Source organism: Eschrichtius robustus, chromosome 2 (assembly GCF_028021215.1).
Source record: "Eschrichtius robustus isolate mEscRob2 chromosome 2, mEscRob2.pri, whole genome shotgun sequence".
Classification (NCBI taxonomy): Eukaryota; Metazoa; Chordata; class Mammalia; order Artiodactyla; family Eschrichtiidae; genus Eschrichtius; species Eschrichtius robustus.
In genome coordinates this window covers 129989-152576 of record NC_090825.1, presented here as the reverse complement: position 1 = coordinate 152576, position 22588 = coordinate 129989, and the positions used below count along the sequence as shown (strand labels likewise).

Sequence of the window (22588 nt, the reverse complement as noted above, 5' to 3'; positions counted from 1 at the left end):
CGGGGAGGGGCGGGTCTCCGTCTGCGGATGAAGGGACATCACCTTGGAGTGGGCAGAGGCCTCCAGGCAGGGCATGGCTCCAGGAAAGACACACTGACAGGTATCCACACACGCTTGAAACTGAGAGGGGATCCAAGGACAGGGTGAGAGCCTGAGCACGAATGAATGCTCGGTAAACCCAGCAAAGAGAAAGAGGATAGCCATTACGGTTGGGGGGGCTGCGAGGGAGGGGCAGGAGCAGGCGGGACAGCAGGGGTGGGGAGACCAGGCCATGGGGACTTCCTGCTCCTCGTCAGGGCTGAGTGACTCCAAGGAGGATGAGGAGCCACCGGGCGCCCCGAGCAAAGCTGCTGTGTGCGCATGTGCATGTGTATGTGTGTGCATGTGTGTGCGTGCGTGTGTGTGCATGTGTATGTGTGCGTGTGCGCATGTGTCTCTGTGTGCACACGTGTGTACGTGTGTGTGTCTGCGTGTGCATGTATGTCTGAGTGTGTGCATGTCTGTGCCTGCCTGTGTCTGTGTGCATGGGGGGGGCCCACACTTTGAAGGACGTGGCAGTGAGGAGGCCGTGGGGCATCTCTGGTGACAGGTCAGGGCCCTGGCCAGGGTGGTAGCCTCCGAGTGCCAAGTGGTCGTGTTTGGATGTCAGGGTGTTAGCATATTAGGGTTTCTCAGGCCCAGCAGGGTGGTCAGAGCCGCCAGAAGGAGGGCCAGCTTGGAGGGGTTGCGATGAAGATGGCACGTGTGGCAGCCAGCCTGGATGAGCTACCACTCTGAAGCAGACAGAGGTGTCCCAGTGACCAACTCAGGGGAGAGGAGGGACTGAGGGCAGACATGAAGGAAGAGGGAACGAGGTGGGGGGTCTTACCTGTGGGGAGACCACAGGCTGGCCATCGGCGCAGCGTCCAGGAGGCCAGGGGCCTTGACCACAGGGCAGGGCAGAAAGCTGACACCACGGGTCTGAGGGCGTCTGGGAGCTGGGGCTGAGACCTCTCTCTGAGTGTGGGGGCCGGGGTCTTGCTTATCGTTTTAAGAAGTAAGTGTTCGTGTGCTGATGGATGGTGCTAAGGGGCCCCTCGGCCCGACCACGAGCCCTGAGCCCAGCCCAAGCCCAGCCCGAGCTGGCCCTGCACGCCGAGCGCCCTCCAGCCGCTCTGTCCACCTCGGCTCCGCAGAGCCTGCCGCCACAGGATCTTCCCTATCACGTCCGTCCAGGCGGTCTTGACCTCTGCGGAGCTCGCCTGGAGAACGTAGGCGTCCTGGGATTTCCGCCGCCTGCGGAACCAGATCTCAAACCTCAAGCCACTGTCCCCGACGTTCTCCGTCATCCCAATCTCTGCCATCTGCAGCCACAAGCACCGGGAGGAACCTCAGATCCTGCCCTTTGGACAACTGACTGCTCTCTGGCTGATGCTTGACCCCAGCGCCTCCGTGCCGGAGGTCCCCTCACCCAGACACCGAGTGGTGTGGACGAGGCTGGGCCGGGGGCTTGTCGCCCCTGCCTCCCCGTTGCCCCTCGCCCCGACCCCTGCCATCCACGCTGGCTCCCTCGTGAGGGCTCAGTCCCCCCCAGAAGGGCTCCCTGGCGCGTCACCACAGGACCCCTCCGATGAGCTCGCTGGCAGGGAAGGGGTTGCGGTGGGGCCTCTCCCGGGAGACTTCACCCCCAGGGCCTGTCTGGGGGCAAGGGTGAGGCCCATGCCCTGAGACCGCCCAGGGGAAGGCCTCCTCTGTGTTCTGCCCACCTTCACCCAAACCTGAAATGGAGTCACCGACGAGGAGACATTTGTTTTCTAGCCCCTGGATTGGCATGTGGAACAGGAAGGACAAATGGCTCCCTGCGGCTTCCGGCGGCCCCAGGCTCCAAAATTCAGCCCAAGAGCCACAATAACTAATAACCTGGTGTTCCCTCCGGCCCCCAGCGCCCTGCTCGACGCGGCACCTTGAAGGACTGCTTGTACGCGTACACATCGTGGCCTCCGTCCACCTTCTGGGTCTTGCTGAACGGGATGAGGTCTTCAAACGGAAACACGCGCCTCAGGTGCTTCTTCCTTCTGCAGCAAACGAGGAACTCGTCCTGGCATCTCAGCCGCCCCTGCGCCTTCAGATCCACCTGCAGGCGGGCCGGCCTCTCTCAGGGGGACGGGGCATGACCTGATCCCAGCCCTGACCTCGCGCCCCTGTAACGAAGCCTCCACAAGCCAGGGCGATGGCTGCGTGAGGGTCAACTGTGCCCAGCCAGGCCGCCCCTTCATGGGAGGTGCCCCTTCCCTCCCGTGGACGGCCCTGTCCTGGGGGACGCCTGGGCTGTCCCAAATCGCTGGACTGAGCTCACTGGACAGAGGGCTTGGGGGCCTTCGGGTCTGCGGGTGGCCACCTGGGGCTGATCTGTCGTCTTGAAACTCTTGTTAATGCTGCTTTAACAAAGGCACCTGCATCTTCACTTGGAACGGGGAATTTGGTGGCGGTCCTGCCTGACCGGGAGGTCTGCTCCTCCTGCTGGTCCTGGGCGCTGGCCCCACCCCGGCCCCCAGCAGGGGCGAATCGGTAGGCTCAGGCCCAAAGCCAAGGCCAAGCTCAGTTTTCCCATATCCAGTTATTTCAGAGCAGCCCCAAACACCGACGTTTAGCACTGAGAGCCCGCTGGCCTTTCCTCCCGTGGCTGCCGCCCCAACAGCCTCTCCCGGGCGTTCCCTTCCCTCTGGGCGGGGGTCTGTGGGGTCTCAAGCGTGGGCGCCTCCCCGCAGGCCTGTTCTACCCACCAGGGTCCGGAGCACTCACGTCGCAGCCGCGGACGGCGTCCAGGGCCAGCAGGTCGTCGCCGTGGCGCAGCTGGAAGCGCACCGCATCTTTGGCGGCCCTCAGCTCCCCCAGCTCCTGCTAATGGGCGGGGCAGCCGCCAGCCTCCTTGACCAGGGCCCGGAGCAGAGTGAATACTTGGCCACGCGCTGCGCGGGCTTCAGCAGGTAGGAGGCCAGGTCCATCTTGTCGCCCAGCTCCCGCGGCTTGTCCTGCAAGGCGGGCGAGAGGGTCAGCCTGGGCCAGGCCGGGCGGCCAGGCTCACGGGCGGGGGGACGACCCTGAAGAAGGCGTTGCCGTGGCTGCAGAGCAGGGTGTCCGCCCGGGGCTTGTTCTTGCTGTAGAGCGCGGACATGCCAAGCTGCTCCTCCTGCGAAGGGAGGGCTTGGGTCAGAAGCCACCCAGCTCCGCAGGGTCTCGCCGCAGTCGGGAGCGGGCGCTCAGCTCCCCGGACGTGGTGGGAGCCCTAGACTCCGTCTCAAAATGCCAGTTTTTGGGGAAGAGGCAAGAGGGGGTGCTCAGAGGGTGGGCCCGAGGGAGGGTTTGAAATATTCATTAACAGTCGAGAACCAAGTTTGTCTAAACATTTAAAATTCTCAAGATTACTGTCAACATAAAAACATGGAAGTTGCACATTATGGCTAAAAGCATTTTTTAAGAAATAGCTGAAAAGACACAGCACGTGGGATGTCCTTCAGCACCGGTGTTTTTGTCACAGTAATTCATATTTAACAATGCTGAAGCAGAAGTGTCACCTGCCCCCAGCACAGACGCTGCCCCAGTGCCCAAAACTGTGTTTGGTAACTACTTGTTGAAAGAACTTTCTTTTCAGAGTAAATTAAGAATTTTATAAAGACTCAATATTCATGGTTGAGAAGAGACTTATCAAAACCTCAGGTCTCCTCAGAATAATCTATACATCCATGCGGCTCTCAGAGCTGGTCAGGAGGGTCTGGCATCCCTCTGGAAGGGGAGCTGGGCAGGCTCGCAGGAAGACCGTGACGGGGACCAGGTGGGCTTCCTACGTGCAGGGAGCAAACCGATTTTGGAAGCTGCTTTGGGCCGGCTAGCTGTGAGGGGTGGGTTGCGGACAGATTAGGTGTGATGACACAGGTGCAACCCCAGTGCCGAGGGGCTCTCGACCAGGGTGCCGTCTGCTGACCCCGAGGCCCAAGTGTCCAGAGCCAGGTCATAACTGGCAGGGACGTATCTCCTGACCCGGACACAAGGGACCCACTGGCCTGAAACGTGGGCCGCTCCCAGCACGAGTGGGGCTGGCCTCACCCTGTCCACACCGTGGGCTGGGGACTCACATATCTCAGGAACGCGTGGCCCACAGCCCAGGGGCGGTGCCGGCAGCGCTCCAGCCCCGGAAGTACCCGCGGTGGAAGGCGTAGAGCGTCTCCCAGTTCCCGAAAATGACGCTGCGCTTCCCTCGGAGGTCCTGGGGCTGGTCCGTCCTTTCCATTTCTGGAAAGTAGTTGTTGATGACACAACCTAAGGACCTAACATACTGCCTCTCCGTGGAGATCATCTCGGCCATCACGTGCTGCGGTCGGCTGCTGAAAGACAGAGAGCCGAGGGGACACTCAGGCCTCGCGGCCGCCAGCCTCAGGAAGCACTTCGTCAACGCTATTCCTGCCTCGGAAGAAACAAGGGACTGAAACTCCAGAGTAATGAACGCGGTATACACAGACGGGAGGCGCACAAAAGCACTCTCTCCCGTGGTTTCCTGTCTTCGGGGACGAGTAATGTCGAGACGCTTCACACCTGAGCTGTCCTCGCACTGGTACTGGAGTCGCTCCTCTGATGTAGAGAAGCACAGGGAGGTTACAGCAGAAGGAAAGCTGTTGCATCGACGTTTCCACGCTGCCGATCACGGCCTTTTCAGAAGAGAGAGCCCTTTGGAAACTGAAAAGGAGAGATTCGCAGGCTCCCTAACTTCAAGCCTGAACCCAGGCGGTTTGATTCTAGCACCGCCTTTAGGGGGCAGCTCTGGCAGGAAGAAGACTCGCACGCCCGCAGCAGGGAGCCCTCTGCCGGGAAGGCTGTGCTGCGGCTTTACGGGAAAACCGGTTTCCGGCGCACACCGGCTGCTAACCTACCACAAGGTGTTCCTGAAAAGTCAGCTCTACTCAGTGACCTCTGACCCAGATGCAGAGAAGCCGCTGCAGCAGAGGACGGAGAGTAGGCCTGGGGCCCAGCGCGGCGCGGAGGTTGACAGCGAGCGGAGGGCCCTGTCTGGGCTGGAGGTCCCCACGCACACGACGCGTTCCTTCCCTATTTGATAGCATCCCACCAGCCACCTTCTGAAACTACTCCATCCTAATGACACCAGTGGGGGTTGGTAGAGTTTTTCCTGCCATTATCTGTCTTTACTTTTTTTTTTTGATTGGAAAAAAAGCAGCTAACTGATAGGAAATACACCGTGGCCAGAACGCTGTGAGTTCACCCTGTTTGCAGCAGACCCTGGACGGCCCCTCCCACGCCTGCAGCACGGATCTTACAGGTGCTTCTTGTTTCCGGGAAGACGGCGCCTTCTGCTGGTCGGGGGCCCGGAGCCCTCGGCAGTGCCGACAAACGCAGCTGCTGCCACGCGAGGTGCCCTTGTCACACCCACGCACGGCCGCCGAGTCACCTCCTGTAGACACTCACCGAAAACAAGCGTTCTTCTTCAATATCCAGAAAAGAAATACACACTAGCGTGGTCTGGGCATCTGGACCAAGTAAATGGAAATTGACTCATAAAGGATAGAAATTTCTGGGGAAATGACTGCTGGCCAAGCGACAGGAGCTCCCTCCGGACAGCTGGGTTTCCGGGAAGACGGGGTGGTTCGTGCAAAGCTCCTGCCCTGGCCCTGGCATCTGGGAGGACTCGCTCCCTTGAAGGTTGTGCGCGGGGTCCCCACCGCCAGGCCTGGGCTTGGTGGGTCTGAGGCCCGTGAATGGCGGGAGGGGGACCCATCCCCAGCGGCAAAGGCAGGACAGCTTTGCCAACCTGCTCCCTCCCGGACCCAGGACGTCCACTCTGGGTGGCCAGGCGGCTCCCGGTGAGTGGACCACGCCTACCCCTGCCTTCTGCTGCCCCGACACCTTCAAAATGAGCTGGAAGGCCGTCCACAGACCTGCAGCTCTCCCTGTGGCCTGCCCACACCCCACAAGGTCCACCTTTAACAAGGTGGTTGAAGGTTGTTTCAGAAGAGCATTTTGTAACCATCTCAGTTCAGATTCGAGCTGCTGTCTGGAGGAAACACATGTGGACCCATCCAATGAGCAAAGGAGACCAGGAGGATGCCCCCCTCCAGCCAGGGCTCACTATAATCAGGGACAAACAACCCAGAGGCTGTGAGGCCAGGCTGGCGTCACTGACTGTCACTGGGGTGGGCGGGGTCCTTGACCACGTTTTATCCAGACAGCTAATAGGACGTATCTTTTTGCAAACATCTTCCTAAAGATTTAACAAACTAAACGGACATTTTCATTTGGGCAACAGATAAACGGGCACACACTTCTTACCTCAATACTTACAGACTTTTTTAAGAGCAATTTTTAAAGTAATTTCTTCACATTGGGGGCTTGATTTGCTTATTATAATTTTCTAGAAATGGGCTCTAAACAACTAGAGTTGGTTGTTTAACCATCAGAGTGGGTGTGCTAGGTCACTACATGCCCTGAAAAAGGAGGCGGCTTTTAGAGATTCTGTTCTGAGCACAGGGAGATCACTAATGTCTTGTTTAAAATCAGACGTGAGTGCTTCAGCCTGGACCTGACGGGGAAGGCCTAGAGGGGCGTCCATGGGTTTCCCACGCTGTGGAAGGGCACTTCACGGCTTTGGGTTTCTAGATCCCACTGACCACTAGGCCCACAGGTTGAGGGCATCTGCCTCACCTTCCAGCTCGCCCCTTCCCATCCTCCTCGGAGGGGTGGATCCTGGAGGGAGAGGACAGACTCCGGTTCCGAGGGAGCCGAGGGCTCTCGGCACGTGGCCTCAGCGGGGGCTGCTTCTCTGAGGCCACGGTGGTGCTGGCCACCTCCAGGCCTTTGATAAAGACCCCAGTGTGGCCCAGCCGGAGGGAGTCCCTGGGGCCACTGTCAAGCTGAGGAGTCGCGAAGCTTTGTGTTTTCTCCCTAATTTTCTTCAGGGGGTGCTTCCTGGGGCGGGCGGAGCAGCACGTGCAGCTGCTGTCCTGTGCGTCACACCTGGGCCCAGGTACTCACCTTCCTGGCCACACACAGCAGCTTGTCCGGCCCACTCCCCAGCTCGGGCCTCGGGGTCAGCGGGAGGGGTCCAGGCAGGCTCAAGGGGCTGCCCCTCGGGTCCCTGGGCAAGCTCGTGCTTCGGGGGGCTCCAGCCCAGAGGCAGGGTGCCGGGGCCCGGGGCTGCCTCTCCAAGGGCCTCTTGCCAGTGGCGTCGGGTCTGCCGGCTCTGCAGCCACAAGGTTTGGCCCCGTGGCAGCACCCAGTGGCTGCCGGGGCCCACCACCACCACACTCGTCCTGGGGAAGCTCTGCACGGCCGCCCGGCGACGGCGCGTCAGACCCTCGGTGACCAGCTCTGGGTCCAGGTGCTCCAGGCACTGACTGCACCGCAGCGTCCACCCGCCCACCTGCCTGGCACAGGAGGGCGCCGGTCAGCGCAGTGAAGGACGGTCACGGCCTGGGCGGCCTCAGCCAGCACCCTGAGTAAACTCAGGTCACGCTCTGCCTGCTGACCAGGTCGCCCAAAGCGAGGACCAGGGTGAGCCAGAGGCCAGAGCGAGAGGAAGACCCTGTGCTCGCGGTGGCAACTGCCGGCCGGAGTCGACCATGGGCATCAGGGCTGGAGAGGCCGTGAGACGGTCTGCGTCCCTGCCTGGTGTGGGACCCATGGGCCAGGGACCTCGGGCCGAGAGTTCCCGGCCTGCCCTGGCCTCTTGGGTTCTGTGCTCCCGAGGACTCTGGCCCTGGCGCCCTAACGGCAGGTATTCTAGGGCGCTCGCGAGAGTGCAGGTGCGGCTGTGCTGCAGCAATCGTTCTGGGATCTTTGACAGTAAGTGGACTTTTATAACAGAGCCAGTAAACAGAAAGAACAGTTCACGCGTCCTCGTGGCCTGTCTGGTACAATAAATAAACCCCTCACAGGTCTACGGAGAGCCTGGGGGGGCACCCACCTCGCAGCGAATGTCCGCAGCAAGGACCGGGCAATGCGTGCACACTCTGGGAGGGACTGGGCCGGGGCTCTTACCGTCTCGCAGAACTTGGACCCGCAGGCCTGCCTGGCCAGCTCGCCCTCCCTCTGCTCAGCCAGGCTGGCCTTGGCGCTCAGACTCCTTCTGAAGGCCTGGGTCCCTTCCTTGCGCCTTGCAAGTCCTCTTCCATCAGCCGCAGCCCTTTCGGACGGTATTGCTGCGGCCCAAGGAGCCAACAATCAGAACAAGCCCCAGCAGTGCCCTGGGTGTCCCTGCATGTGTCCTCGTGGGCACCCACCATCAGCCTGTCCAGGAGAGCCTGGGACGCCTGCCACTGCTTTGTGTTCCCCAGAGAGAGCAGCTCCAAAGGCCCGAGGAATTTCTCTTTCTTTTTCAAACCACGATGTGATCTACATAGGAAAAGAAGGTTTTACTTTTTTTTTTTTTTTTTTTTAGAAGGTTTTACTTTTAAACGTGCTAAGGAGTCCGGCCCTAAGACTTCGGAGGACAAAGGAGGTGTCAGACGGCGCCTCGGGGCCGGTGCATCTGGTTCCTACAGCCACACGCCTCGTCCAAACTGCTCTCCTGAGTGCATCCGAAGGCTACTCGGCCTCAGTTTGAACCATGGTTTTCACTCGTGATTTTTCAATCTGTGAATGGGAGTGAATGAGCTTGGGTTGGAGAGGGATTGGGATGACCACAGATCTCCATGGCTCAAGTTTATAACTGTTTTAATTGTTTGGAAATGGAAATTTAGATTATTGAAAAACGGATCCAGAAGTTTCAGTTTCGAAACTTGTTACTATGCTACACAAACTCCAGAAACATTCCTCAGGCTGGTGGCACCTGGGAGGGACGGAGGGGCGATGGCAGGCCTGCCTGCACCCACACAGTCCGATGAGGTCACGGTCATCACTTAAGAGACACAGTTCCCATGGCAACAGCACTACGCTCACCGCGGGCACGTCGGAGGCAAACCCTCACAGGGCAATGCAGGGGCATCCGGTCGTTAGACACCCAGGAAGAGGTTTGCTATTAAAAATGGAGCGATTGGGCTGGATCTATCAGGACAATAATTGTATTTAATGAACTCAGATGTACGAGCAGAGGAGAGAGACCAGAGTACATGCTCTTTGTGGACAGAGTCATGGAAAAAACCATCAAACCTAGATTTTTGCAAGGAAGCACCTGCAGTCCTAGAACCGCCAGGTAGAGACGAGGAAATGGTCAGCAGGGCAGAGGCACCTCAGAGGTGGAGTCCCACTTCCGACCTCGAGAAAAAATAAATTCCAGTCGGTTTGAAAAATTAAATGGAGAAATTCAAACCATGAAAGTCTTATAATGGAATACATTAGTCGTTCTGTAACCAAAAGATAGGAAAGGCCACATAAATCATAAGCAAAGTTAAAGGACAAATTACAAATTACAGATATTTGCAACACAAAGGATTAGAAGTGACATAATGAAACTATTACAAACTGTATAGAAATTGGCCAAGTACATGAAAAAGCAATTTATTAGAGAAGTAAAAATAACCAATAAATGTAGGAAGAAAAGGTTCAACTGCAGCATAAAAAATCCGAATGCAGACAATGATGAGACACTTTATCGTCACCTGTCAGATTGGCAAACGAGAAGGCGGGCCTCCAAAGGCTGCCGAGAGCCCAGGCTGGGCCAGCTGTCTGGAAGGCCGCTGGCAGATGTCTGAAAACCTCAGAAGATGTGCGCCCTGACCCTCCAATCCAGCCTAGGAATTTGCAAACAATCACGAAGTGTGAAGGATGTGCGGGTGGTGATGTCTGTAATAGCGAACAGCACGGCAGAGCCCTGGAGACTCCCACGGGCGTGCGTGCCCACGCAGGGCCCCCCTCAGCGCCAGCCAGAGGAGCGTGTGTGGCAGGATCTCACCATGGTTAAAACCTAGTTCCTTTCTAATTCTTCCACAGCGTGTGTGCAATTTCTTAGATAAAAAAGACAATGTAACACACTATATAGGATGATCCCATGTTTAGGTTAAAGTGTATTTAGTTTTGGGTGAAGATGGCAGACTAAAACATATCTAACTTTGATCCCTCCTGAAACACTGCTAAAGCGTCAGTAACCTCTTTCAAGGTATAGCGGATGGGGACAGCAGAGAGGCTGGGAGGAGGGACACTGGGGGCCCTGGGTGTCCTGAGCAGGTGGCGAAGCTGAGGGAGCCTGGGAGCCGTGGCGAGGCAGGGGCCCCAGTGCACGCCCCGTCCACCCCGCGGGGCCCGGGGTGCTCTCCACAGAGGGGCAGGCAGGCACGGGGCCACGGGAAGGCTGAGTCTCACCTCCTCCCTGACGTGCAGGAGGCCCTCCCCTCGGGGGTCAGAGGTGGCATCTCCGGAGGTGGGCCCAGCAGGGGGCCTCCAATGGCCCCGCCCCACTCGTGAGCTGGGCAGGCAACCTAGGATCACCAGGAGAGCCTCCAGCATGAGAAAGAGAAGCCAGAACAAGCCTGCAGAGGCCCCCTTGGAGGGGAGAGAGGCTGAGCAGACACCATGATCAGTATTTCAGCGAGAGCAAGTCAGGTGCTGTAAAGAAGGGCCACTGAGAGGAATAAACAAACGAAACCTCCATGGAAGTTACCAATGTTAGAGCAGAAGCAAAAGCACACAGTGGGGTTAGGAGATAAAGTCCATAAAATCTACTCTGAAAGTAGAGGAAAAGGCCAGCGACGTGGAAAATGGAAAAGGAAGAAAATGAGCGGACCAGCAGGAAGCGTGGCATCTGGGAAACGGGGGTGCTCATCAAGGAACCCCAGAATCCCCAGAGCTAGGGGGGCCAAGGAGGAGCTTCTGCTCACCAGGCTGAGGCGGCCCGAGGACCAGAGGTGGGCGAGGTTCCGGGGGGAAAGCAGGGCCCAGCCCAAGGCCGAGAGGGGAGCAGAGCAGACTCCCCTGCAACCCGCGAGGCTAAACGACCATATGGTGCCTCTGCCGCGGAGGGAAAACAAACTACTGAGAACTGTGAAGGAGAAGAGACAGCATCGGATGTGCAGGTCTTAGAGTTTCCATCCTTTCTCTGGGAAGTCCTGGAGGGCATTTTATAATAAAATACATAATATATAAGAAACAGTAGACCCCATAGGATGGAGGAGGCCCCAGAGGACAAGGAATCGACCCTACAGGGTAGACAGGGGACCCCACAGGATTGAGGAGCGGGTGGAGGAGCCCCAGGCAGGGCCTGCCTCCAGGTTGGGGTGTCCCGAGTCAGCCATGCTCCAGGCTGCCACCACCAGGACCAGGTGAGCTGGTCAGCCTCTTTTCTGTGCTTCCCTGCCAGCCTCTGGCTCCCCTTCCCTGCAGCCTAGATCAGCTGGGTCACCATCTCCCACCACCCAGGCCCCCCACTGGCCCATGGCTGGGCGCTAGGGCTGTTTGTGGGGAGGCCAGGGAGGGAAAATACACAGTGTGCACACCCCACCGTGACTACTGGCTGTCCTGGGGACCAGTCTGGGGTGCCCTGGGGGTGGCGCCCCTCCCACCCTGACTGCCCCATGGTGACCAGACACTGGAGGATGCAGGGCCAGCTGAGGGTCCAGAGAGTCTCCAGCCACTCTTCACTGCCCCTATGGTGCTGGCTGGGCGGGGGGTCCTGGCTTCACATTCACTAACCAGGAAACAGTGGCTGATAAAATAATAAGGATTTTACTTGAAAAACATATAAGCTTTTGGAAATCGTTATATGCATATGAATATAAAGAAAATCTGGATTAAAATAGTGAGTGTTACACTGGTTATTTCAGGTAACCCGATTCCATACCTCCTGGAAGCCTGACTGGTCACCTCCCCCCGGAGCCCTGACTGTCACCTCCCCCTGGCTCCCTGACTGGTCACCTCCCCCCAGAGCCCTGACTGTCACCTCCCCCCGGAGACCTGACTGGTCACCTCCCCCTGGAGCCCTGACTGGTCACCTCCCCCCGGAGCCCTGACTGGTCACCTCCCCCCGGAGCCCTGACTGTCACCTCCCCCTGGCTCCCTGACTGGTCACCTCTCCCAGGACACTGACCTGGTCGCCTCCCCTCTGGAGCCCTGACTGGTGTCCTCGCTCCTGGAGCTTCTTCAGTGCCTGCAGACTCTCCAGCTCCTGCAGACACCTGTTGGAGGCGAGGACCAGCCTGTGGACCTCTTCGTCCACTTGGTTGTACAGCCTGCAGGCAGCCTCGATGGTGTCCCTGGAAAGGGAAGGCAGCTGTCGGGGTGTTTGTTCACAGCAAGCCCCGCGTCGGTGACCCCTGGTTACAAACACCAACTGCGCTCTGTACATCTGACAAAAACGGAAGCCCCCGAGGAGGCCCACAGCCTGAGCAGAGCATAAACATGCCTGTGAGCTGTGACACCCTGCCAGCCACAGGTGCGGGCACCCCGGAGGTGGCAGGGGAATGTGGGTGGGTGGACCCGGGGCCTGGGAGGCAACAGGCAAGGAAGCATTTGGTTAGGACTGACGCTGAATCCCAGGAAGTGACCTTTCTCCACTTGAGCCTTCCAAGGAATCTGCTAGGCTTCCTTTAGTTACAAAGGGAATTAATCTCTGGTCAGTCACAGTGTGTCCGTCAGAGGAATGGAGCTTTGAACTCCTTGGAGACACTGCAGGTGATGAAGACGGGCTTCCCGTGAGCGGGCAGAGCACTGGGAATCGCCCCGGCTGGGCTGCGGTCCAGCGCTGCCCCAGCGGGACACTCACTGGCAGTCTTGGCCGGCGCCGTGCTCCTCCCTCCTCAGCCGTGCCAGTACGGTGCCGCCTTCCAGCCGGAGGGCCACCAGCCGCGCGTCTTCCAGGACGTGCTTCATCACCGCCCTGTGCTTGCCGATCAACTCTGCGACCTCCTGCCCGGGCGGGAGAAACGTGCTTGGAGGCCCTCCTCCAGTCCTCCCAAGCCTAGCGCTAGTGGACATGTCAGCGTGACCCACATCCTTGCTCCGTCAACCGAGCTAAAGGCGGGTGGGCTCGGCGCACCCCACACGCCACCCAGCCCCCGCAGGACGTAGCACAGCTCCAGATGCCCTTGCCCGAGGGAAGGGAGGTCTGGGGGCAGAAAGAAAGAGGGAGGCTTAAAGGCGGCAGCAGGAGGAGATCCTGGCGTTTAGACGAGGCCGTGGGTTTCACCGCGCACCCTGGGCACCGGGAGGCGTCTCCAGGCCCCTGGTCCCTGGGCCGTCGGGGCCCCTACAGACAGTCTGCCTGTGTGTCTCCTTTGAATCACTCACTCCTGACAGCAGTCACTTGTGCCTTGGTGGCATGTCAGCAAATGTACTGGTGCTGTTTCTTTTCTGGGCAGAGTGGGATTTTTTTGGTCACAAGGGGGAGGAAGTGGTCTTTTGGAAGTTTTTTGCTAATTGAAAGGGATCTGTGAATGAAAAAGGGCTTGAAAATTTTTGCTGAGGATGATGGTTTTGACCGAACTGTTGTGTTCCCACCTATCTGTCAAATAAAATAAAATACACGAGAAGCTACCTGTGCTGTGCTTGGGGTCCTGTGGGTGTTCAGGGAGTGGACTGAATTTTGTAGGAAAACAATGGCTTCCTTGCAGTTTGAGGTGAAGGGCTCCAGCTTCTATTGAGGTTTGAGAGCCAGGAGACATAAAGACAGGTTCTGTTAGATGCTGAAACAAGCAGCTGTGAGTTCCCACATTTAAACCCATCTCAGGTTGTAAAGCCTGCCATGCGGCCGCCCGGTGACCTCTGCACATCTACAGAAGTTCCTCCCCCGCCCAGGGTGGGGTTTCAGTGGCATTCTCAAGTGCGCCACGGTGTGGTTGTCCAGAAACAGACTGTTGATGGTGACTATGACAGGTGTGACACTTGGGGGGGGGGTGCCCTTTTCTGACTTAAGTAAAAAAATCCATCTAAGGAGAAGCCCAGGGTGTGCAGCAGCTGTCAGTTGCACCTTACCCGACGGAAGCAGATCCAGGCACTGTGGCTGTAGGGAAAGGAGCCCTCGAGGTCTGCAGTCAGCTGGGAGCTGTCGACAAGTTTGTGCAGGGCCTTCAGGGAACCCACCAGCTCACACTGCCAAGGAAGGTGTTCACTGGTCATGGCCACGGACGCAGCCCTCAGGAAAAACCACTAGAATGGCTCACTCCTGGGAAAACTGCTGGGTTACTGGGTTGAGAGGATTGAGAAGCAACTTTAGGGTTCAGCTATCCTGCCTTCTGGTGGCATTACTGGAGTATATGTGGTTGGACACAGGAATCTAACCGAGATGTGAAAGGAGAGACAGCAAGAGAAATAGAGGAAAGACCAAAAGAATGGAAAAGTTGGGGAAGAAGAGATGGCAAGATGTTAACAGGAAAAGGGAAAGGGCAGGAGGAGGAAGGGAAAAGTGAGAGGATGAATCAAGGATGAGCTACTTCTGGTTTGGCAGAGTTGACCCTCCCCAGACAAAACCAGACTCTGGATAAAGTATAACGACAGCCATCTGAAAGCTCTGGAGTGTGAACAAAGCCACCATGGAGGCAATTGAAACTGGGTAAGAGGACTGGCATGGGGTGGCTCCCTGTTTTTGTGGCTTTGGCCTGAAGGCAGGCTGCCAATATGGTGAGGCTGGAGTGGCTGAAGCTCTGATAGAAAATGGGCATCTTTCTGGCCTAAACAGCCAGAGGATAGAGCTGGGGCAGAAAGTGAAGGTCAATATCCACCCCATGAAGAAAGCTGGGGAAAGGGAGCTCCAGTTGTGTGTAACTGGACCTACTCAGTCTAATCAAGTTAAATGCATGCTAAAACAGCATTCTGTGAAGGTTTATAACAGAATCCAGAGTCTCTACAACAGAATATTCACAATGTTCAAAATATAATCCAAAATTACTTGACACACAAAGAATCAGGAAAATGTGACACATTCTGAAGCTTCAGGAAAAGACAATCAACAGAGATCAACCCAGAAAAGACCACAGATGTTGTAATGAGACAGGACTTTAAAGCAGCTATTATAACTATGTCAATGATGTAAAGGAAAAGATGCTTGCAATTAATGAGAGAATAGGAAATCTCAGCAGAGATATAGAAAATCTATTTTAAAACCCACTGAAAATTTTATAGCTGAAAAACACAATATCTGAACTAAAAAACTCACTGGATGGGCTTAATAGCTGGATGGAGTCAGTGACCTTGAAGATAGATCAATAGAAACAATCTGATCTGAAGAGAAGAAAAAAAGTGAAAAAACCTCCCAGATTCTCAAAGACTTATGGGACAATATCATTACTGTATGTGTAACTGAAATCAAGAAAGAGAGGAGAGAATGAGGCAGAAAAGACTCTTAAGAAATAATGATTGAAAACTTCCTAAATTTGGTGATAAACATAAACGTAAATGTTCAAGAAGTTCAGCCAAACTTAACAGGATAAATAAGAAGAAAACCATGCTGAGTCACATTATAGTCAATTTGCCAAAAAAGAAGGAGAAAATCTTAGAAGTGGCCAGAGAAAAATGACACATTTCCTATAGATGAACTTTTTTACTATGAACTTTTCATCAGAAACTAGGAAGGCCAGAAGACACCAGAACAACATCTTTAAAGTGCTGAAAAAACAAACAAACAAAAAAACTACTGTCAAGCCAGAATTGTAGATCTAGTGAAAATATCCTTCAAGAATGAAGGTTGGGAATTCCCTGGCGGTCCAGTGGTTAGGACTCTGTGCTTCCACTGCAGGGGGCACAGGTTCGATTCCTGGTCAGGAACTAAGATCCCGCAAGCCACGTGGCATGGCCAAAAATAAGTAAATAAAAATAAATAAAGAAAAACAGAAAAGAAATCTGAGGGGAAGAGAGAACATTTTAAAAAAATGAATGAAGGCAAAGTAAAGACATTTTCAGATAAAAGAGAAAGAAGCAAGAAGAGAAGGAAAGAACACAAATGAGGTGGAGAAGAAAAACCAGATTTTTAGAAGTTTTCTGATGTTATGCTCTGCAGAGGTCCTGCAAGAATTCAAGGCATTGGAGACAGGTTTCCAGGCTCCTGTATGGAAGCAACTAGATCTTACAGAAATTCTTTCGTACGTTATCTCATCCAGGTGCCCTGATATTTAATTTTATGCATCACTCAGGGTCTATCTGTCAGAGTCATCAGTCAGTCTTGTGCTTACGGTCTAAAACCATTACCTGAATTGTTGCATCCTTGTCAGGCCTAAATGCTGATTCTTTATCCACCAGCAGCAAAATACTATGAATTAAGGGAGGAGATGTGTTCTGAAATAAGAAATACTGATTAGCTTTCTAATTTTTAACTTCATTGAGTTAATAAAATTGTCCAATTTTTATTGGTTCTACTTTGATATGTTCCAAAAGTTCCTAAAATGCATAAAATGTAGTTGCCTTCTCTGTGAATATAAATTATTTGCCCTTATGAATTTTAAGGTAATCAGGTTTATTGATTATAATTAACATAGGATAAATTCACCCTTTTTAGTGTACAGTTCTCTAAGTTTTGACATAACTTATAGTCATGTAACCACCACCACAATCAAGATATAAGACAGTTTAGCATCCCGCACATTTCTTCATGTGCCTCTGTAGTCCAGCTCCGCAGTCCCTGGCAATCACCCATCTGTTTTCTGTCTCAGTAAATTGCCTTTGCATATATTGTATGAACGGACTCATGCAGTGCAGTATCGGCTTCTCTCACTTAGCACACGGCCCTGAGACGCATCCCCAGCGCTGGGAGGTCAGCAGCTCACGCCTCCCACTGCTCATCATGTTACCTCGACTGCAGGCACCACAGCCTTGTCGCTCACTCAGCAGATGAAGGACATGTGTGTTGTTTCCAGTTTCTGGCAATCATAAACAAAGCCTGTAAACACTGTGTTTTCATTTCTTTGGTGTAAATATCCAGCCATTGGTTTGCCGGGTGCTGTGGTTAAGTGTATGTTTATCTTGTGAGAGACCACCAAATAGTCTTCCCGAGTGGCTACACTGTCCTGCATCCCACCAGCAACACCACGGCCTTGTTCTTGTCAAGTTTGTGGTTGTAGTTGTATGTGTGATCTCATTTTGGTTTTAAGTTGCATTTCTCCAGTGACTAAAGATGTTGAACATATTTTTACGTGCCTATTTCCCGTTCATAAATTTTTTTTGGTAAAGTCTGTTCAAATATTTTGCCCATATTTTACTGGACTTTTTTTTTCTTACTATTGAGTTCTGAGACTTTATACATTCTGGATACAAGTCTTTTATCAGATATGTGTTTTGCAAACATTTTATCACAGTCTTGGCTTTGTATTTTCATTTTAGTAACAATGTCTTTTGAGGAGAAGTTTTAAATTTGGATGAAGTTCAATTTATCATTTTTTTCTTTTATGGATTATGCTGTTGGGGTCAGAGCTAAGAAATATTTGACTAAACCAAGGTCATGAAGATTTTCTATGTCTTCTTCTGGTGTTTTGCAGTTTTAGATTTTACATGTAGGTCTAAGATCCATTTTCAGTTAATTTTTATATATCATATGAGGTATGTGTTGAAGATTTCTTTTTTTTCTTTTCTTTTGCATACAGATGTCCAATTGTTCCAACTCTATTGGTTGAAAAAAATCTTATTTTTAAAAAGTGTTTATGACTTTAATCAAACTCCTGTCTCTGTTTGCTAGATTACATTGAGGCCAGATCATTCAGCAATAAAATGCTTTTATTTACCCAGTGTTTCTTCATTCATATTCCCTAAGGCTTTACTTTTTAATACTTTCTTATAGTGATAAACAAATTTTAGGCTTTTTTGTAGTCCCCTATTTTGAAATGAATTTACTGGATGGGCCTCAGGACTAACTGATATCTTACCTGTTTTAAGTTCATCCTGTATACTTATATTTTTGTTAAGTGGCTTCTTGTGGATGACACTTTTTGTTAATATTTGTTGAATGAATAAGCCATAGAAAAGCCATAGAAAAGAACAATCTTGTTTTCCTATTTTAGAGCCATATTCTATTTCTCTTACTCAGTTTAGCTAAAATTTTGAGTTATCATGTATTAAAACTACAAACAGTTTGGAAAAGTGTTTTATATTTCTTATATATTCCTATTTGAGTGAATTTTTACTATTAGGATTTGTTACTATTCCAAAGAGAATTAATGTTAATTCTCAGATAAGAGAGAACAGTTAATGATCTATGACAATTACCATGTTAAGAAGGTAACAGTTACCTGCTGCGAGTGGGGTAGGGATGAGCAAATTCTCAGGGTTTTCTTCCACCAAAAGGGAAAAAAATCAGTCTTCCCTTTTCAAAATGGAAAGCTTTCTATGGTATCTGAACCTTAATAATTTGACAAATTTGAAGTATACTTACTTGAGGTAGATATGAAGAACAGCTGAAATTTTTTGCCCTTTGTAAAAATATTTAACTACTTTTATACATCCCTCAAAACTTAAATTGAAAATGGACACATGATCCTTAAATTCCAGCTCATTTCCATTCCTCTCATTTGGATCAGAAATCTTGCTGTCAGCTGAGCCAAAAACAGGGCAGGGGTCTGCAGGCCAGCTTTCTGTGCAAGGCCCTCAGGGCAGTCTGAAAGCCAGCTTTGTGGAATAGTTATGTCCAGACATGGAAAAGAATTCGATTTCCTCTCGTAACCCCATCATGAAGCTCCTTAGACTCTTCGCGTGTGATAAAAAGTCCCAGATGTAGCTGACGTTTTTCCCAGCTCCTAGCTTCTGCTCTGGGAGTTGCGTGGGTGGTCAGGGACCACCTCTCTCAGGTCTGTCTCCCCCATGGGACCTGAGTGGCCCAGGATTTAAGGGAAGTCTGTACAAAAAGAAATGCTGGGGAAACCGGTAAGTGGCCAGGTCCGATCTGCCTAGAACTCAGGTCAACAGCTAGGGTGGGGAAGCGCGGCAGACTTTCTGCGAAGGGCTCACTCATCTCTGCCTGAGGCTGGACCCCTGATTTTCCATGGGCTCTTCATGGTTGCTGATATTCACGTTCCCATCGGATGCCACAGGAGCAGAGCTGCCCCAGTCCTCCCGCTTTAGGAAACGCCCGCAGAGTGTGCAGACGTGCATCTGCGTCTTCCTGGCTGTCTGGCCCTGCTCTGCTCCGTCCCGCACACAACACACACGCGGTACAGCTCGCGGCATGGCATGCAGCACGGTGTGCCCGCCTCTCCTCTCGCCTGGAAGTTTGGATCCTCTCCCCAAGCCTCTCCGGCCTGGCCTCCCCCAGCCCCCGCCCCGCGCAGAGCCTGTCTGCTGGGTCCCTCTTTCCTTTCCCCAGACCCTGCTCTCCAGCTATCAGACTTGCTCCAACCTCAGTCACTAAATCTTTCCTTGAAAGAATTTCTGTTTGGCGTCCCTAAAATGTAGGCGCCTGGGTGAGAACAGCGGCCAGTGCTGCACCGTTAGAGATGGAACAGAGGAAACGGTTTTAGCTCAGGGAGCTGGTGGAGGCTTCCAGGTGCCTGAGAGCCCGGACCCCAGCACGGCGCTTGGCACACAGGAGCCCTGTGTACACACGTCTGAGGGACACTGAATGTTCTCAGGCTCCCGTCTGGCCCTGGGTCCCTGAAACATCCAGTGGTGCCTCTCTCCGTTCCAGGGACTCCCTGGATTCTACTCATGACCTGGAACCCAGGCTTGGGGCTTCCTGAGGCCACCGCTAGACCACTGGCCTTGACCCCGTCCCAGAGGGCTCCAGGACTCCTGGCCACCCAAGGTCCAGGGCCCACACCCCACCGTGAGTGGCGGCCGCCCCTGCAGGCCTCCATTCCTGTCTGGGAGGGTGACTATCTACCCTGCGCCCGGATTTAGTCGGACAGTAGACACGGATACGCTGTGAAGGGACGTCATCACCGTTCCTGCTGAGTCAGAGCACAAACCAGAACGTCTGCACGGCTGACCCTGGCCAGCTGGAGTTGAAGGTCTGCAGCGAGACTGGGAGGGGGCAGGAGCAGGAACTTGCTCTGTTCCTTGCACCTCTAAGCTCAGGCCCCTCCCCACGTCTCCAGATTCACACGAGGGAGGCGGCGGCTGCTGACCCCCTGCGCCTGGAGAAGCTCGGAGCCCCAGGACAGGACCCACCTGCTCACCTGCAGGGCTGCCAGGGCCCGGGAGAGGGCGGGGGCGGCCAGGCTCTTGCGTGCGTCCACCAGGATGACCAGCCCCAGCTCCCGCACCTCCTTCCTGGAGAAAGAAAGACAGGAGGTGTTAAATCTCGTCCAGAACGAGTTTCCCTGTCTCTCCATGAGACGCGTCCCCACCCAGATGCTCTTGGCTCTACGAGTTCGGGACTCTTGACTTGACACACGTCGACCTTCCGCTTCCTGAGGAATCAGCGGCTTCTCAGTTGGAGGTGGGGCAACCGGGACTCACTGTGGTGGGCCAGTGGTGGGGAGGTCTGCTTCCTCTCTCCTGCCCGCCGACACCCACCCAGCTGCAGCTCCGGGAGGGTGAAGCAGGGCCTTCATCCAGGAGCCAGAGGCTCCTGGGAGTCTTTGGACTAGTTCGTCTGTTGGGGTCGATGCAGGACTGCAGAGCACCCCCTGAAACTAAAAATCTCGCCACGTGCTTTGGAAAACCCCGTTGTCTGTATTGTGCGTGTGATCAGAAGCTTCGGTTCCAGATTCAACAGGAAAGAATAACAGGCCGGGACAAGTCGGTACGTTCACTCTTCAGAGCTTTCAGTGTCCCTGGGAACCGCCTTCCGCTGTAGCTTCCGGGGTCAGCGAGTATTCTAACTCAGCTGCCTGTCTGGACGCTGGTCTCTAGATGCACATGCAGCCACACTGAGCCCGGGACCGACGCCGGCTTACACAAGGCTGGCAGAGCTGCACGGTTTTAGTGCCATGTTCCCGTTCGCCCCCCAGTCAGGTGTGCTCAATTTGGGGTACAACTGCTAAAGAACATTTTAAAGGGTGTTTCCTGGGGGAGGCCAGGTACGAGGACAGAAGTGGGGCTGTGGAGCCCAAGCTGACGCGCCCGGTGCTGCCTGCTCCTCGAGGCCCAGGTGGGAGCAGGCAGGTGGACGCTATGTCTCTGCTCAGGGACTTCTCGGTGCCCACCTGCTTGGCCACACGGGTCCTGGTCAGTGCTGCCACGAGCTGGGCGAGATGCTCCCTTTCCTCGGAGGGTCTCGTGTCCACCCTGCTGGTCAGGCCGGCGGCCTCCAGCAGGGACGGCTGGATGTCGCTCTGTCGTCGTGGGCCTCCCTTCCCTGGCGCCCCCGGCCCTGGGGCTTCCCATCATCTGCCAAATCAATCACGGCCCCAGAGCCCAGCAAGTGGCCGCACCAGGACCACAGGGGCGGTCGTGCTCAGTGACTCACACGCGCTCCTCTACGACGTCACCCACTTGGCAGCTGGCAGGACAGCCCCGCCCTTCCTGGGGGCTGCTCCCGGGGTCAGACGGCTGCTGGGCCCTGGTCCTGAGCGGCTGAGACAGATCCCTTTGCTCATTCCTGCATCCACATTGGTGCCAACTGGAACCCCAGACCAGATCCGCTCCTCTTCTGCCTGCCCCTGCTCTGGACCCCTTGACTCCTCTGCTTCGCCCTCACTCCCACCGGCCGGCGGCCTCCAGGCCCCCCGTCTGGCCCCTTGGGGTCCCTGGTCCACCCCAGGCCGCTGTGCAGACCTGCCCTGGATGTCTGGGTCTGCATTTCTGCGGAAGCCTCAGAACTGTCTTCCTGAAGCTGCCGGCCGCTCGGCCTGCCACACGCCATGGTCTTCGGCCCGGGGGGGCCTGCTGTCTTCACAGCGTCTTCTGTCCTCAGAAAGCGCCCGACTGCTCCAGGCCTTGTGTGTGCCCTTGCTCCCCCTCTTGTCTGCAAACCCTCTCCCCCCTCCAGGGCACAGTATGTCTGGGAAGTCCCTTTCGGCACTGTGGGCTTGTCTCACCCTGGGAGCTGCGATAATTCCGGTTCACGTGTGTGTCTCCATCAGGGCAGGAACTTCTGCTGTTCCCTTTTGTATTCCCAGGTAAGTGTGGATGGCAGGATGGATGGGGTGGATTCCTGTATGGCGCAGGAGGGTGCATGGACGACAGCCAAGATCCTTTCCGAGTTTAAGGTTCTGTGTATCTAAGAGTTTGATGGCAGTCCTTTCACGAGGCAAACTCATAGGAACGCGGGGCTCCTTGTAACACGCCCGCGGGAACCGATGATGAGACTCTCCCGGGCGCTCCTCCCAAAGATGCGGCATCTCAGGCGCCCCTTTCCAAGAGCTGAGGGCATGTGGCTTCTCCCGGTGCCGCTCTCCATCAGGACGCTCACAGCTACAGCCCTTGTGGGGGAATAACCAGCCACACCTTCGGGCTCCAGAACAAGTTCCTCTAAGTCTTCAGAAACATTTTCCTCCCAGGTCTTCATGAGCCGGTGAGCAGCGGCGGGCTGTCTGCACCGCCTGCGGCAAAGTGGAAGAAGCAGGGGTCTGGACATCCAGCTCAGCCCCGGTCCCACAGACTCCACAGCAGTGGGGGGCCCTGGTCAATTAGGACCTCCCTGCAGTGGTCAAAGGAAAGCTTCTGGTAAACAGAAAATGTCATTATTCTAGGGCTTTGAAGGTGTTTACCTGAGGCGTATAGAGTATGAACTAGTGCAAGGATGAAACTAATTTTTTTCAGAGTCGTTTCATTATATTTTGAAATCTGTGCTGAAAGATAAGTTTGAAATCCTAGG

The 22588-nt window shown here is 54.5% G+C and overlaps 1 protein-coding gene across 1 annotated transcript in view; it reads right to left on the bottom strand.

Annotated features, from left to right (window-relative positions):
- The window catches only part of PLEKHG4B (pleckstrin homology and RhoGEF domain containing G4B), a 62638-nt gene that overhangs the window by 2724 nt on the left and 37326 nt on the right, over nucleotides 1–22588 (bottom strand). The window contains 18 exon segments of the mRNA XM_068531667.1: nucleotides 1163–1343; nucleotides 1943–2113; nucleotides 2782–2930; nucleotides 2933–3011; nucleotides 3080–3169; nucleotides 4113–4171; nucleotides 4174–4361; nucleotides 6688–6986; nucleotides 7034–7409; nucleotides 7949–8183; nucleotides 9582–9765; nucleotides 10282–10461; nucleotides 12002–12167; nucleotides 12677–12819; nucleotides 13448–13546; nucleotides 13885–14001; nucleotides 16093–16179; nucleotides 20004–20097. Of these exon segments, the coding sequence (XP_068387768.1) occupies nucleotides 1163–1343; nucleotides 1943–2113; nucleotides 2782–2930; nucleotides 2933–3011; nucleotides 3080–3169; nucleotides 4113–4171; nucleotides 4174–4361; nucleotides 6688–6986; nucleotides 7034–7409; nucleotides 7949–8183; nucleotides 9582–9765; nucleotides 10282–10461; nucleotides 12002–12167; nucleotides 12677–12819; nucleotides 13448–13546; nucleotides 13885–14001; nucleotides 16093–16179; nucleotides 20004–20097 (2897 nt within the window).